The sequence below is a fragment of the Callithrix jacchus genome, chromosome 18, assembly GCF_049354715.1.
Source record: "Callithrix jacchus isolate 240 chromosome 18, calJac240_pri, whole genome shotgun sequence".
NCBI classification, from domain to species: domain Eukaryota; kingdom Metazoa; phylum Chordata; class Mammalia; order Primates; family Cebidae; genus Callithrix; species Callithrix jacchus.
The window spans coordinates 23,821,972-23,837,315 of NC_133519.1; the positions used below are offsets into that span (position 1 = coordinate 23,821,972).

Consider the following 15,344-nt stretch of genomic DNA (forward strand, 5'->3'; position numbering starts at 1 on the left):
TGCCCCACCAGCATAGAGGAAGTTAATTGTAGCCAGAAGTCAAGTTTGAAGAGCCCCAGCTGGAGGTCCTCATTTCCATTATGGTAGGAGTTTCTTTGGTATATTTCCCTCCTATATGTTCTCAGCACTGTCAGGTGCTGGTCAATGTGTGTGTTTTTTGTTAGTCTTGGCCTGCTGAAAGATATCTCAGAGGTCCTTCCCAGTAATCTGCCATTTGCTCAGATTGTAACTATTCTTCAGTATATCAGTGACTCTAATTCTAGGTTCTTGGAATAGTAGATATGGTCAACCTAAAGCACTTGAAAAAAACATCTGTCTAGCTGATCTGGCCTGGCTAAGTTTCCAGGCTTTCAGTAGCTGTTCTAGGCTGCAGTCATTCTCTTATACTCTTACTGGAAGCCAGGACTCTGATATAATGCCTCCAAGTCTCACATGAAACCTTCTAACCAACAATTCTCATCTCCAAGTGGGACAGTTGCTATACAATGACACCAGCTTCTTTCTGAAGTAGGCACAGGGGCAAGGATCCTGAGAACTGAGTCCTTCTAAAAAATGGCCTCCTGCTGTATGAGGTCAGACTGGATCAAGATATGCCACGATCAGGTGGAAGGTAAATAGGATAATTAGCCACTGGACTGCCTTAGTTCTCTTGGGGAACTAGATAATCCCGATCTGTTTCTGAAGAAGCAATTTACCTAGGCTGTTATGGAAAGTGGAGTAAGAATGTATACCAGGAGTGATCAAAATCCAAAAGATGGTTACCTAGGAGATCCTCAATTATTATTATTTTTTTTAGATAAAGTTTTGCTCTGTCACCCAAGCTTGAGTGCAGTGGAACAACCTTGGCTCACCATAACCTCTGCCTCCTAGATTCAAGGGGTTCTCCTGCCTCAACCTCCTGAGTAGCTGGGATTACAGGTGCCCACTACCATACTTGGCTAATTTTTGTATTTTTAATAAAGGTGCATGTTGGCCAGGCTGGTCTTGAACTCCCCACCTCAGGCGATCTGCCAACCTCAGCCTCCCAAAGTGCTGGGATTATAGGCATGAGCCACCACACCTGGCTGAAATCCTCAATTCTGAACCCTGTCCAGCATCATGCAAATCTCCTTTTCTGGAAAGGAGCCCAAGAAACATGAGCTTGTGGGAAACTCTCACTAATGTCATCCAAACATCAGTCTCGTAGGTCAAATGCTAGAATGTAGCACGCGCCATATAGCATTACCACCAAGCCGCATTAGACAAGGCTTCTCTGAAAAACCATCTTCTTCTTTTCACCTTGTGGGATGTGGATGAGGCCATAGGAATCCCAAAGTCTGATGTCATAAAGATTCATGTACCACAGAGGTTGTCTAGATCAGGGGAAGAAAATCGCAGTCCAGGATGGTGATGAATTTGAAATAAAAATAACCATGAAGATGGAACTAACCATTTTTTTAAAGAGTACCTCAGTATGGCCTGCTGAGTCCACTACCATAAACTCACTTGATATACCCTTGAGAGGCCTCAGGCTTAGAGAGAAGAGGCATATGCATTTTCTTAGGAGAAAAGGCCTTTGCATAGGCTCAGACACAGCCTTAGCATAGTCACACCTCTGGTGTGAGAGCAGATTCTCAGTGTCCTCTAATAACATTTCCCAGTTTATTTACCTGAACTCACTGGAGTATGGTTAGTGAGAAAGAACTTAACAGAGGACCAAAGTAGCACTAGTGGAAAGTGAAGGTCCTTGAAGAGATGGTCAGGTTTGGGCATCCAGTCAGGGGTTGGGGTAGCACAGGAAACGAATGCCCACAGCACTAGGCTTTCAGAAAATCTAATACGGATGGTTTTATGTAAGTCCCCAAACCCTGAAGTCCCCTCAGGAAGGGCTCCTCATGATAGTGTCCTCTATATGGCTACAGCCTTAACTTTTATAGGGAGATACATCTCAAAACATCTGGAAATCCTAATTCCAGATTGCCTTGACGTGAAAACCTGGTCTCACCAAATAGAGGTCTACCTCCTTTTAGGTAAGAGGATGAAGTGTGTCATGGAGCTGGCCAGTGGGTCTCCATCATCATCTGTGGCAGGTCCAGCCTGCCAAAATCAGGATCCCCACCACATTCTGGGGTGGACAGCAGAAGGGGTTAGTCGCAGCAGACCTGAGATGACCTGAACGCATTTCTAGATGTACAGTGCGGGCTCCAAGCTCCAAGAGACTGCTTGGTTTAGAGGTACACCAGCCTGTTGTGAAGAACCTTTCTGAAGCCTTCCCAGAACCAAAAGGAGAACTCAGACATTTCATTCAGCTCTTAGATAAGAAGTGATATATACCTACAGTAGCACATCTTCAAATAGTAAAATATTATTGCTTCTCTGACATGTATCCTAACTGTTCATCGAATTGTATTCTTGTAATTTTCTTCCACATGAAATCTGCTATTTTAAATTTGGATTTAGCATTTATATATTAATATATAAGATTAATTTTCTCTATGCTCATCTGGACTTTTTAAAGAACATTACGAGCTATATGAAATAAACCGAAAAAACTTTCGGTCATTATCTAGGCTCTTATATTGTATATATAGCATGGGGGTTACCCTACTCCTTAAAAGTCTGAAAAAAACTTGTCTGTGGAATCCAGGCAAAAGTTTTAGCATTTCCAAAAATTAGTGCATCCAATTTTTCACTGAAAAATGGGCAATTTGCTCCTTCAAGATTTAATGATACACGGCCAGGTACGGTGGCTCACACCTGTAATCCCAACACTTTGGGAGGCCAAGGTGGGCATATCATGAGGTCAAGAAATTGAGACCATTCTGGCCAAAATGGTGAAACCCCATCTCTACTAAAAATACAAAAATCATCTGGGTGTGGCAGTGCACATCTGCAGTCCCAACTACCTGGGAGGCTGAGGCAGGAGAATCACTTGAACCCAGGAGGTGGAACTTGCAGTGAGCCAAGATCACACCACTGCACTCTAGCCTGGTGACAGAGTGAGACTCTGTCTCAACGAAAGAAAAAAAAAATTAATGATACTTACTTTCTATTTTCCTAGAAAAGTCTCCATCTCCTAGAGATTTAAAATTTATTAGCAAGATGTTGTACATAAGATTTTTTATAACACACTGTTTTAAAAACTGTGAGATCTATCATACAGACATAAAATAGACATATGCAGTTTAAAGAGAGAATTGTTCCCTGTATGCCAGTCCTCACATCATTCCATAATATTCATCATATTTATTCCACTATTTATGGACATTTGAATTGTTTTCAGTTTGGGGATACTTCTAGGAATAATCTTGGAATATTCTTATATATGTCTCTGAGTCTAGAGCATTTGTGTTAGAGTTTCTCTAGTATATTGGCAGATAAATAGAACTGCTTGTTGCAAAGTGTGTTGCAACTTTAACAGATTATGTCAACTGATTTCCAAAGCGGATATACAAATTTATACTCTTACCAGCAGCATAGGGAGTATCTGTTGCTCTCCCATTCTTGTTAACACTTGTATTGTGACACTGCAATTTTTTTTTTAAATGGAGTCTCACTCTCTTGCCCAGGTTGAAGTGCAATGGTGCAATCTCAGCTCACTGCAACCTCTGTCTGCCTCTTGGGTTCAAGCGATTCTCCTGCCTCGGCTTCCCCAGTAGCTGGGATTGCAGGAGTGCACCACCATGCCCGGCTAATTTTGTATTTTTAGCAGAGACAAGGTTTCACCATGCTGGCCAGGTTGATCTCCAACTCCTGACCTCAGGCGATCCACCCACCTTAGCCTCCCAAAGTGCTGGGATTAAAGGCATGAGCCACTATGCTCAGCCTAGATTTTGTAATTTTTGCCAATTTGTTATGTGAGTCATGATATTAGTTTGTTATTTTCCCAATCACTTAGGAAGTTGAGCAGCTTTTCATAAGTATGTCAGCCATTTGGATTTTCTCCTTTGTGAAGTATGCATTCAAGCTTTTTGCTCATTCTTCTATTGGGCTATACATTTTTGTAATATTGATTCCTAGAAGGTCGTTTTATATTCTGGATACTGGTCCTGTCAGTTATAAGTGTTGCAAATATATTCTCACATTTTGTGAATTGTTTTTGTTTTAATGGCATTTTCTTGATGAAAAGAAGTTCTTAAATTTAAGGTAATCAAAATTATGAACCTTTTCCTTTTGAGTTAGTATTTTTTTTTTTTTTTGAGACAGAGTCTCACTCTGTCACAAGGCGCCAGGCTGGAGTGCAATGGCGCAACCTCGGCTCACTACAACCTCCAGCTCCCAGGTTCAAGCAATTCTCCTGCCTCAGTCTCCCAAGTAGCTGGGACTACAGGCATGCGCCACCATGCCCAGCTAATTTTTTTGTATTTTTAGTAGAGACGGGGTTTCAGCATGTTGACCAGGATGGTCTCAATCTCTTGACCTCGTGATCCACCCGCCTCGGCCTCCCAAAGTGCTGGGATTACAGGCATGAGCCACCGCACCCGGCCCTGTTTCACTTTTTAATAATAGCTATTTTCATTAGTATAAGATAGTATCTCATTGTGGTTTCGATTTGTGTTTCTCTGATGATTAGTAAGATGCTGAGAATTTTTTCATATGTTTGTTGGCCACTGTGTATCTTCTTTTCCTCTTTTAAGAAATATCTGTTCATGTCCCTTGCCCATTTTTAAGTGGGTTATTTGGTTTTTGCTTGTTGATTTGTTTGAGTTCTATAGATCTAGATATTAGGCCTTTGTCAGAAAAATAGTTTGCAAATATCTTCCCCCATTTTTGAGGTTTTCTATTTTTCCAATGATGGTTTCCTTTCTGTGCAAATGTTCTTTAATTAGGACCCACTTGTCTATTTCTGTTTTTATTGCTACTGCTTTTGGGGTCTTAGCCAAAAATTATTTGCCAAGGTCAATGTCAAGAAGAGTATTTTCTAGTCTTGTCTTCCAGAATTTTTATAGTTTCATGTCTTACATTTAAATCTTTAATCCAGTTATCCCAGCACCATTTAATGAATAGGGAGTCTTCTCTCCCTTGATAGTTTTTGTCAGCGTTGTTAAAGATCAGATGGTTGGTAGGTGTGAGGCTATATTTCTGAGTTTTCTATTATGTTCCATTGGTCTATGTGTCTGTTTTTGTACCAGTACCATGCTGTTTTGGTTACTGTCACTTTATTATATAGTTTGAAGTAAGGCAGTATAATATCTCCAGCTTTGTTCCTTTTGCTCAAGACTGCTTTGGCTATTTGGGCTCTCTTTCAGTTCCATATGAATTTTATAATATTTTTTTCAAATTTTATGAAGAATGATATTGATAGTTTGATAGGAATAAGACTAAATTTGTAAACTTCTTTGGTCAGTAGAGCCATTTTTATGACATTGATTCTTCTTATCCATGAGCATGAAATGTTTTCCATTTATTTGTGTCATCTCTGATTTATTTCAGCAGTATTTTGTTGTTCTCCTTGCAGAGATCTTTCACCTCCTTGGCTAGATGTATTCCTATGTATTTGATTTTCTTGTGGCAATTATAAGTGAAATTGTGTTCTTGATTTCACTCTCACTCTGGACATTGTTGGTGTATAGAAATGCTATTGATTTCTGTATATTGACTTTGTACCCTGAACTTTACTAAAGTTGTTTATAAATTCTGCTTGGCAGAGTCTTAAGATTTTTTAGGTATAAAATCCTATCATCAGCAAAGAGAGAGAGTTTGACTCCTTATTTTCCTAGTTGGAGGCCTTTTATTTCTTCCTCTTGTCTAACTGCTCTGGTTACGACTTCCAGCACTATGTTGAATAGGAATAGTAAGACTGAACATCCTTGTCTTGTTCCAGTTCTCAACGGGAATGGTTCAAGCTTTTGCCCATTCAGTACAATGTCGGCTATGGGTTTGTCATAGATGGCTCTTACTATTTTGAGGTATGTTCCTTTAATGTCTAGTCTGTTGAGGGTTTTTATCATGAAAGGATATTGGATTTTATCGAAAGCTTTTTCTGTGTCTATTGAGATCCAGTGTTAAGAGAATCATTTCATAATGGTAAAGAGTCAGTTCACTTTAAATGTATTTGTACCTAATAACATAGCTTCAAAATACAAAATATATGAAATACATATTATTTGTCAGGGATAAATCTGACAAATAATATGTAAGATCTGTACGCTGAAAACTATAAAACTATATTTGCACCTAATAACATAGCTTCAAAATAAATGAAGCAAAAACTGATAGAACTCCAAGAAAAATAGACAAACCATAATTATAGTCAAGGTTTCAATATTCCTCTCTGAATAATTGATGGATCAAGTAGACAGAAAATCAACAAGGATATAGGACACTTAAATAAGACTATCAACCAATTTGACCTAATTGACACTTATAGAACACTCCATCAATAACAGAATAAATATTCTTCTCAATTGTACACGGAACAGTTACCAAGACACCTCAGGTTCTACATTCTCAAACACTGGAAGTCTCAATACATTGGAAAGGATCTAAATGGTACAAAATATGTTCTCTGACTACAGTGAAATCATATTACAAATCAATAGCAGAAGAGCTCTGGAAAATACTCAAATATTTGGGAACCAGATATACTTCTAAAAAACTCATGGATGAAAGAAGAATGCAAATGGATGTTAAAAATGTATTTTGAACTGAATTAAAGTAAAAACACAACATATCAAAATCTGTGAGATGGAGCTAAAGCGGAAAGTTAGTAGTACTAAATGCCTACGGGGGGCAGGGAAAGGAGGAGTTAAAAAGGTCTCAAATCAGTAATCTCAGCTACACTTTAAGAAACTAGAAAATGAAGAGCAAATTAAACCCAGAATAAGAAAGAAAATATAAACAATAAAGACTAGACTGGAAATTAAGGACACAGAAAACAGAAAAATAGTAGAGAAAAATCAATGAAAGGAAAATCTGGTTCCTTGAGATCAAGAAAATTGGTCAATCTTTGTATAGACTCATGAAGACAAAAAGAGAGAAGATTTAAAATTCCCATAACAGAACGAGAGAAGAGACATCCTACAATTATTAAAAGGATAATAAGGGAATATTGTGAGCAACTGCATGCCAATATATTAGACAACTTAGATGAAATCACAAATTCATTACAAGTCCAAAGCTCACTCATGAAAAGGAAATAATAACTCCATAAATGATAAATTTATTTAAACTTGTTAAAGAAATTATATAGCTCTATATTTGTTAGTTAAAAACTTTCCCACAATGCCCAGATGCTTCACTGGTGAATTCTACAAAACATTTATAGAAGAAATAATAAACAATTCTACACATATTATTTCTAAAAACAGCAGAGTAAGAAACATTTTTTAGCTCATTTTAAAAGGCCAGCATTACCCTGACATCAAAACCAAACAAAGATACTATAAAACAAAACTATATAATCAATATCCCTTATGAATATCACTGCAAACATTCTAAACAATCAATCAATTGAATTTGCAACATATAAGAAGGACAATACGTCATGATCAAGTGGAGTCTATACCAGGAATGGAGGGGGAGGGGAGAGGAAGAGATTTAACATTCAGTTAAAAAATCAATAAATGTAATTCACCATATTAACACACTAAAAAAGACAACTCATATGAGCATCTCAATAGATGCAGCGAAAGATTTGATAAAATCCAACATCCATTACTGACTTAAAAAAAAGAATTTTCAGCAAATATGAAATAGAGAAGAATTTCCTCAATCTGATAAAGGGTATCTATAAAAAACCTATAGCTACCATTATACTTAAAGATGACTGAATTAATACTTTTTCCCTAAGATGGACCAAGGTGAGGATATCTGCTCTCATTACTTTTATCACCTAGTATTATGGAGTCATGTTAGTGCGATAAAGCAAAGCAAAGTAAAAATACATAGATTGCAAAGGAAGAAATAAAACTGTCCTTATCTGTGGATAACATGAGTGCATGACTGTATATTACAAATCCCAAAGAATCTAAAAAGCAAAACAAAACAAAAAAACCTCCTAAAAGGAGTAAGTGAATTCAGCAGGTTCAGAGGATATGAGATCAATGTGTTAAAAACCTGCTGTAATCCTATATACTAGCAATGAATAATCAGAAATTATAATTATAAAATAATACCATTCATAGTAGCATCAAAACATGAACTACTTACAGATAAATCTGACAAATGATATGTTAGATCTATACACTGAAAACTATAAAACTCGCTTAAAGAAACAAGCCAGAGGCAGTGGCTCACGCCTGTAATTCCAGCACTGTGGAAGGCCGAGGTGGGTGGATCACATGAGGTTGGGAGTTCGAGATCAGCCTGACCAACATGGAGAAACCCTGTCTCTACTAAAAATACAAAATTAGCTGGGCATGGTAGCACATGCCTGTAATTGCAGCTACAAGGAAGGCTGAGGCAGGAGAATTGCTTGAACCCAGGAGGCGGAGGTTGCAGTGAGCTGAGATTGTGCCATTGTACTTCAGCCTGGGCAACAAGAGCAAAACTCCATCTCAGAAAATAAAAGAAAAGAAAAAAGACAAATAAATGAAGAGATATACCATGTTCACAGATCAAAGGCTTCATACTGTTAAGATGTTAATTCTCCACAAACTAATCAATAGATAAAATATAATATCAACTAAAATTCCAGCAGGCTTTCTTGGAGAAATTGATAGGCCAATTATAAAATTCATATGGAAAGCAAAGGATGTAGAGTAGCTTAATATTGGGGAAAAAACAAATTTGGGGATTTATATCACCTGATTTTAAAACTTACTGCAAAACAATAGTAAAGAAGGAAGGTTAGAGACGGTGACAATGTTGACAAATAGATCAACAGAACATAACAGAATAACACCCAGACATATATGGTCAATAGGTTTTCAATAAAGATATAAGGCATCTCAACAGAGAAAGGACAGCCTTTTCAGCAAATGGTACTAAAACAATTAGATATCCAAATGCCAAAAAATGAACTTTAATCCATACCCAGCTCCATATTTTAAAAAGATTAACTCAAAATGGGTCATAGACTTGAATGTAATGCCTAAAACTCTAAAACTTCTAGAAGAAAACATAAGAGAAAATCTTTATAATGATGTTACACAAAAATTTCCTTAAATATTTAGAATACCAAAAGCAAGGTCCATAAAAGAAAAAAATATCAGAGATTGAACTTAATCAAAATTAAGAACTGCCCTCTTTGAAAGACACTATAATTGGGCATGATGGTTCATGCCTGTAATCCTAGCTACTCTGGAGGCTGAGGTGGGAAGATCACTTGAGTCCAGGAGTTCAAGTCCAGCCTGGGCAATACAGCAAAACACTGTCTCAAAAAAAGACACTATTAAGAGAAGAAAAGACAAATCACAGACCAAGAGACGATATTTTAAAATCATGTATCTGATAAAAGACTTGGTATCCAGAATAAACAACTGATGAAACTCAATAATAAGGAAACAAATCAATAATAAATGGGTCAAAGATTTGAACAGACATTACGCCATAAAAAATACATGGATTACAAATATGCACATTAAAAGAAGTTCGACATCATTGGTCGTTAAGAAAATGCAAATTAAAACCACAATGACATCCCACTTCTCACTTATTAGAATGTATAATTTTAAAAGACTGACTATATCGGCTGGGTGAAGTGGCTCATGCCTGTAATCCCAGCACTTGGGGAGGAAGAGGTGGGTGGATCACTTGAGGCAGGAGTTCAAGACCTGCCTGGCCAACATGGTAAAATCCGTGTCTACTAAAATTACAAAAATTAGCTAGGGGTGGTGGTGTGCGCCCATAGTCCTAGCTATTCAGGAAGCTGAAGAAGGAGAGTCACCTGAACCTAGGAGGCAGAGGTTGCAGTGAGCTAAGAGCACTCCACTGCACTCTAGCCTGGGCAACAGAGCAAAACTCCATCTCAAAAAAAAAAAAAAAAAAGACTGACTTGAATATCAAGTGTCAGTAAGAATGTAAAGCAACTGGAACTCTCAGACACTGCTAGCAAGAGTGTAAAAATTGTTTAACTACCTTTTAAGAAATTGATATATCATATTTGTATATATTCTGGAGTACATGTGATATCTTGATGCATGTGTACAAGGGGCAAAGATCAAAGAGGGGAATAGGGGTATCCATCACCACAAACATTTATGTTTTCTCTGTGTTGGAGATAGCCAATTCTTCTCTTCTAGCTATTTTAAATACACAATGAATTATTGTTAACTATAATTTCACTAACCTACTATTGAATACTAGAACTTATTCCTTCTATCTAACTGTACTTTTGTATCCATTAGCCACTTTGGAAGACAGTTAAACCATTTGTTTAAAAGTTAAACACACACATTCCATGTGACTCGGCCATTCCATTCCTAGATATCAATCCAAGAGAAATGAAAGTTTATGTCTATTCATATACATGAATATGCACTGAAGTTATCTAGTAATAACTTAAAACTGGAAACAATTCAAATGCATATCAACAGAGACTAGATAATAAAATTGTGTCGATCCATACAATGAAATGCTACTCAGCACTAAAAATCATAAGTGGTTGATGAAAGCAACAATATGCATGACTCTCTAAGTCATCATCATGCTTAGTGAAAGAAGTCAGACAAAAACACAGTACATTCTTTCTAATTCCATTTTTATAACTTCTAGAAAATAAAAAATAATCTTTGGTGTTAGAAAGTAGATCAAACATTGCCCGGTGACAAGATGAGGATGGAAGTATAAATTAACGAGGAGTACAAGGAAATTCCGGGTGTGTTTGACATGTTTCCTATTTTTATTTTTTATTAATCATTTTTATGAGTGTATGCATATTTTACAACTTACAAGATTGTACCCTTTAAATACGTGAGCTTGTTGTAGATCAACTGAACCTCAAAAATCTGATAAAAACAAACAAAACAAAACTAAGGGGAAGACAGTTATTACCTTCAACTTATCCACCTCATAAATGTCTTCAGTAGAATTTTTGTGTGAGTTAGTGGATTTACTCAGAGCCATTGCTGTCACCATCCCTTTGCAACAACTGCAAAAAGAGAAAAAAAAAGAAAAAGAGCACATACACACTCAGCATAACCTATTTATTGTTCTAAGTGTTTAAAATTTAAAATATCCAGACACAGTGGAAGTTCACCATAATTATTCAGCTACTGACTCACCAAGGAGTATATTTGTCTCCTTCTCAATTTCTTACCCTTGTCCTCCCCTTCCATCCCTCTCATTCTTGACCATTGGTAATATTGAATTGAAATGAACGGAAAATTTGCTTAGATTGTAAAAGCTGTCTCCTAAATAGTAATCATAGCATCAAGCTTACATCTTAGTTAATAGATTTCACTTTTCCAAACTTCATCTTTATTCAGTGAAAATCTTCTGGCTTTTCAGATAGAAGGGTTTATGGGGTTCTTTTTCCATTTTGTAAAAATATGTTTTGTTTGGTATTTAGAGAAGCACATAAAAGTATACATTCAGGGCGGGGGTGTGGTGGCTCACACCTGTAATTCCAGCACTCTGGGAGACCCAGGTGAGCGGATCACTTGAGATCAGGAGTTCGAGACATGGCGAAACTCCATCTCTACTAAAAATACAAAAATTACCCAGGCATGGTGGTACACGCTGGTAAATCCCAGCTACTCAGGAGGCTGAGGCACGAGAATCTCTTGAGCCTGGGAGGCGGAGGTTGCAGTAAGCCAAGATCACGCCCCCAGCCTGGGTAACAGAGGAAAACTCTGTCTTTAAAAAAAAAAAAAAAAAAAGATAGTACACAGGAAACTACAATCTTCTTAAATCCACCCCCTCACCAGAATGTGCAAAAGTGTAAGATGTATCTTATTTATGCAAGTGAGCCCTTTTTATCCTAATTCTTTTTCCCACATACACACACTTCTCATCCTGCCTATGCTAACACCATTTTTAAGAGAAAAACCCAAACCTCATATTTTAACAGTCATAGTGTAAAAGCTAGTTGAAAAACTGAACTAGTACTTCTTTCAAGGTTTTAAAATAACTCCTATTGCTACTACTTCACTTTCTCTTCTCTGTTTTATATGACATTTAATTATTCAGAAGGACAACAATAAAATAACCGATAGCTTCACCTGCTCAAATAGCTGGAGTATTGGTACAACTTCCTCGTCAGTTCAATCGCATCAAGCTCTAATCGTGCAACTCCTATATCATGTTTCTCAGTACTTTCCTCCTCCAACTTTAGGAGACAGTCTTGGTCAGTAAAGTCAGGTATCATTAAAATCAGCAAGTTTGCCATCCACTGGATCATAGATATATGCAACTCATCCATCTGTTAAAAAATGAGTATAATACAAATAACGCACTTTAAATAAATCAAATAGTAAAAACCATACTAAATTTTAAAATAGAAATGATTGTGCCTGTGTCCAACTTTCAACATTATAATTCTTAATGAAATCACATCATCAGCTAGCGCAACCCTATTTTCTTTTGTTCACTATACAATGTTAAACTACTGTCTTCTTTTTATTGATATTTATGTAAATTTTTTTGAGACAGGGTCTCACTCGGTTGCCCAGGCTGGAGTACAGAGGCATAATCACAGCTCACTACAACCTTGACCTCCCCAGGCTCAGGTGATCCTCCCACCTTAACCTCCTGAGGAGCTGGGACTACAGGCATGTGCCACCATGCCTGGCTAATTTTTGTATTTATTGTAGAGATGAGATTTCACCATGTTACCCAAGCCAATCTTGAACGGCTGGGAAGCAATCTGCCCACCTCAGCTTCCCAAAGGGCTAGGATTACAGGAATGAACCACACGCCCAGCCACTAATCTCCTCCTTACCCTGGCCATGGATAATAACTTATTAAAGCTACGGTTCTCAAATTGTACATGAAGGCATCCCAGGGCTCCACAGCAAAACTCACAAGGATGCCATGGGATTTTAAACTGAGGGAAAGACCTGATATGTAACATCTGCCAGACACAGCATAAACTGAACACAGTTCACAGTTTTCAACTGCAGATGTACTGTATTAATTTTGATGGCATCATTCTTTTTTGATACTGGTTCGATCAGTGGTTGGGATAAAAAACAAGTACTGTGTGAAAATTAACATGGAACAGGAAATGAAGATGGTAATGTCCAATCTGATTCCAAGGTCAGAGAAGCTGTACAATGCCAATGAGTACACGCCTTACATTGGTAAGTGATACCGATTAAATGATAATAAAATATTTTTTTTTCTTTCAATGTATGTGCAGTACTTTTCCAAATAGTTACTAAATTGTTAGGACATGAAATATTTGGTAAGCAGTTTGAATCTACCTACTAATAAATTTAACCATATTTCTTTTGGCTTAGGAGTATGAAAATATTGGAACGCAAAGGGCACTGTGAATACAGAAAGTTTGAGAACCTCTGCATTACAGTGTTTGCTGAGGCTGGGTCCCAGAAATAAAATGCAGAAAACCTATATGCAAAATTCAGACACACCATACTTGTCAAATACCCTTACTACCTTTCTCTGTTTGGTTAGTTCTGGAGTATTTCTCTAGGCTTAAACATGATCTAATCTGAGAAGACTTTCCAGTTTCCACTGGCTCTAATTTGCTCCCTTTCCCGTTTCTATAGTACTTTGTACTTATCTCTACTATAATCATTTGCACATCTATCACCCCAATTAAACTATCTTTAAGACATGAGCCATCAGCTTATCCCTGCATATCACACACAGTACTTAGCAGGGAGTAAGTGCTTAATAAATGTTTCTTGAATGAATGGATAGAAATTAAATGTTGTACCCTATCCAATACTAAAACCCAAGTTTCCTGCTTCTTGATTGCAATGGAAAGGTTGTTAATGACCTAAAGCAATGTTGATTAATGTATTTGACACCTAAATTTATGTATTAGGAAAAGGGGCAATCTTCTGTTGGTGAGAATACAAATTAGTTCAGCCATTGAGGAAAGCAATTTGTCAATTTCTCAAAGAACTTAGAACTACTATTCCACCCAGAAATCCCGTTATTGGCGACATACACAAAGGAATATAACTCATTCTACCATAGAGACACATGCACTCATGTATTCATCACAGCATTATTCACAGTAGCATCTATTAGGATGATCATACAGTTTTGGTTTTTAGTTCTGTTTATGTGGTGAATTATATTTATTGATTTGCATATGGCAAACCAACCTTGCATCCAAGGGATACAGTCTATTTGGTTGTGGTGCATTAGTTTTTTATGTGCTGCTAGATTTTGTTTGCTAGTATTTTGTTGAGTAGTTTTGCATCTGGGCTCATCAAAAATATAGGTCTGAAATTTTCTTTTTTCGTTGTGTCTCTGCCAAGTTTTGGTATTATAATGAAGCAAGTCTCATAAACTGAGTTTGGGAAGAGTCCCTCCTCCTCAAATTGTTAGAATAGCTTCAGTAGGAATGGTAACCAGCTCTTGCTCATATGTCTGGTAGAATTTGGCTGTGAATCCATCTGGTCCTTGTCCTTTTCTGGTTGGCAGGCTTTTTATTACTGATTTAATTTTGGAGCTCATTGTTGGTATGGTCAGGGATTCAATCTCTTCCTGGTTCAATGTTGGATGTTGTATATGTCTGGGAATTTATCCATTTCTTCTAGGTTTTCCAGACGTATTCATAATAGTCTCTAAGAGCTTTTTGTATTTCTGTGAAGTCAGTGGTAATGTCCCCTTTTGTCATTTCTGATCATGTTTATTTGGATCTTCTCTCTTTTTTCTTTACAGTCTAAGTAGTGACTGTCTTATTCTTTCAAAAAACTAGCTCTTAGATTGATCTTTTACATGGTTTTTCACGCCTCAATTTCCTTCAGTTCTGCTCTGATTTTGGTTATTTCTTGTCTTCTGCTAGCTTTGGGGTTGGTTTGCTTTTGTTCCTCTAGTTCCTCTATTTGTGATGTTAGGTTGTTAATTTGAGGTCTTTCTAACTTTTTGATGTGGGCATTTAGTGCTATAAACTTCCTTCTTATCAGTGCTTTGGCCGTGTCCCAGAGATTCTGGTATGTTGTATCTCTTTTCTCATTAGTTTCAAAGAATTTATTGATTTCTGTCTTAATTTCAATATTTACCCCAAAGTCACTCAAGAGCAGGTTGCTTAATTTCCTGTAATAGTACAGTTTTGAGCAATTTTCTTAGCACTGATTTCCATTTTTATTGCACTGTGGTCCAAAAGTATGGCTGGTATGATTTTGGGTGTTTTTAATTTGCTGAGGGTCATTCTATGCTAAATTTTGCAGTTGATTTTAGAGTATGTGCCATGTGCAGATGAGAAGAAGGTATCTTCTGTTGTTTTGGAGTGGAAAGTTCTATAGATGTCTATTAGGTCAATTTGGTCAAGTGTTGAGTTCAGG

General features: G+C 37.1%; 1 protein-coding gene across 6 annotated transcripts in view; it reads right to left on the reverse strand.

The window, feature by feature from the left end:
* Positions 1-15,344, reverse strand: part of AXDND1 (axonemal dynein light chain domain containing 1) — a 136,796-nt gene that overhangs the window by 49,069 nt on the left and 72,383 nt on the right. For all 6 annotated transcript variants that reach the window (XR_013529486.1, XM_078356220.1, XM_035279266.3 and 3 more), the window contains 2 exons: positions 12,084-12,283; positions 10,915-11,011 (listed from right to left, as the gene is read on the reverse strand). Coding sequence is in view for 5 of the 6 variants with exons in the window: in XM_078356220.1 (XP_078212346.1) it covers positions 10,915-11,011; positions 12,084-12,283 (297 nt within the window). In the remaining variant the exon portion in view is untranslated. The remainder of the gene's footprint in view (positions 1-10,914; positions 11,012-12,083; positions 12,284-15,344) is intronic.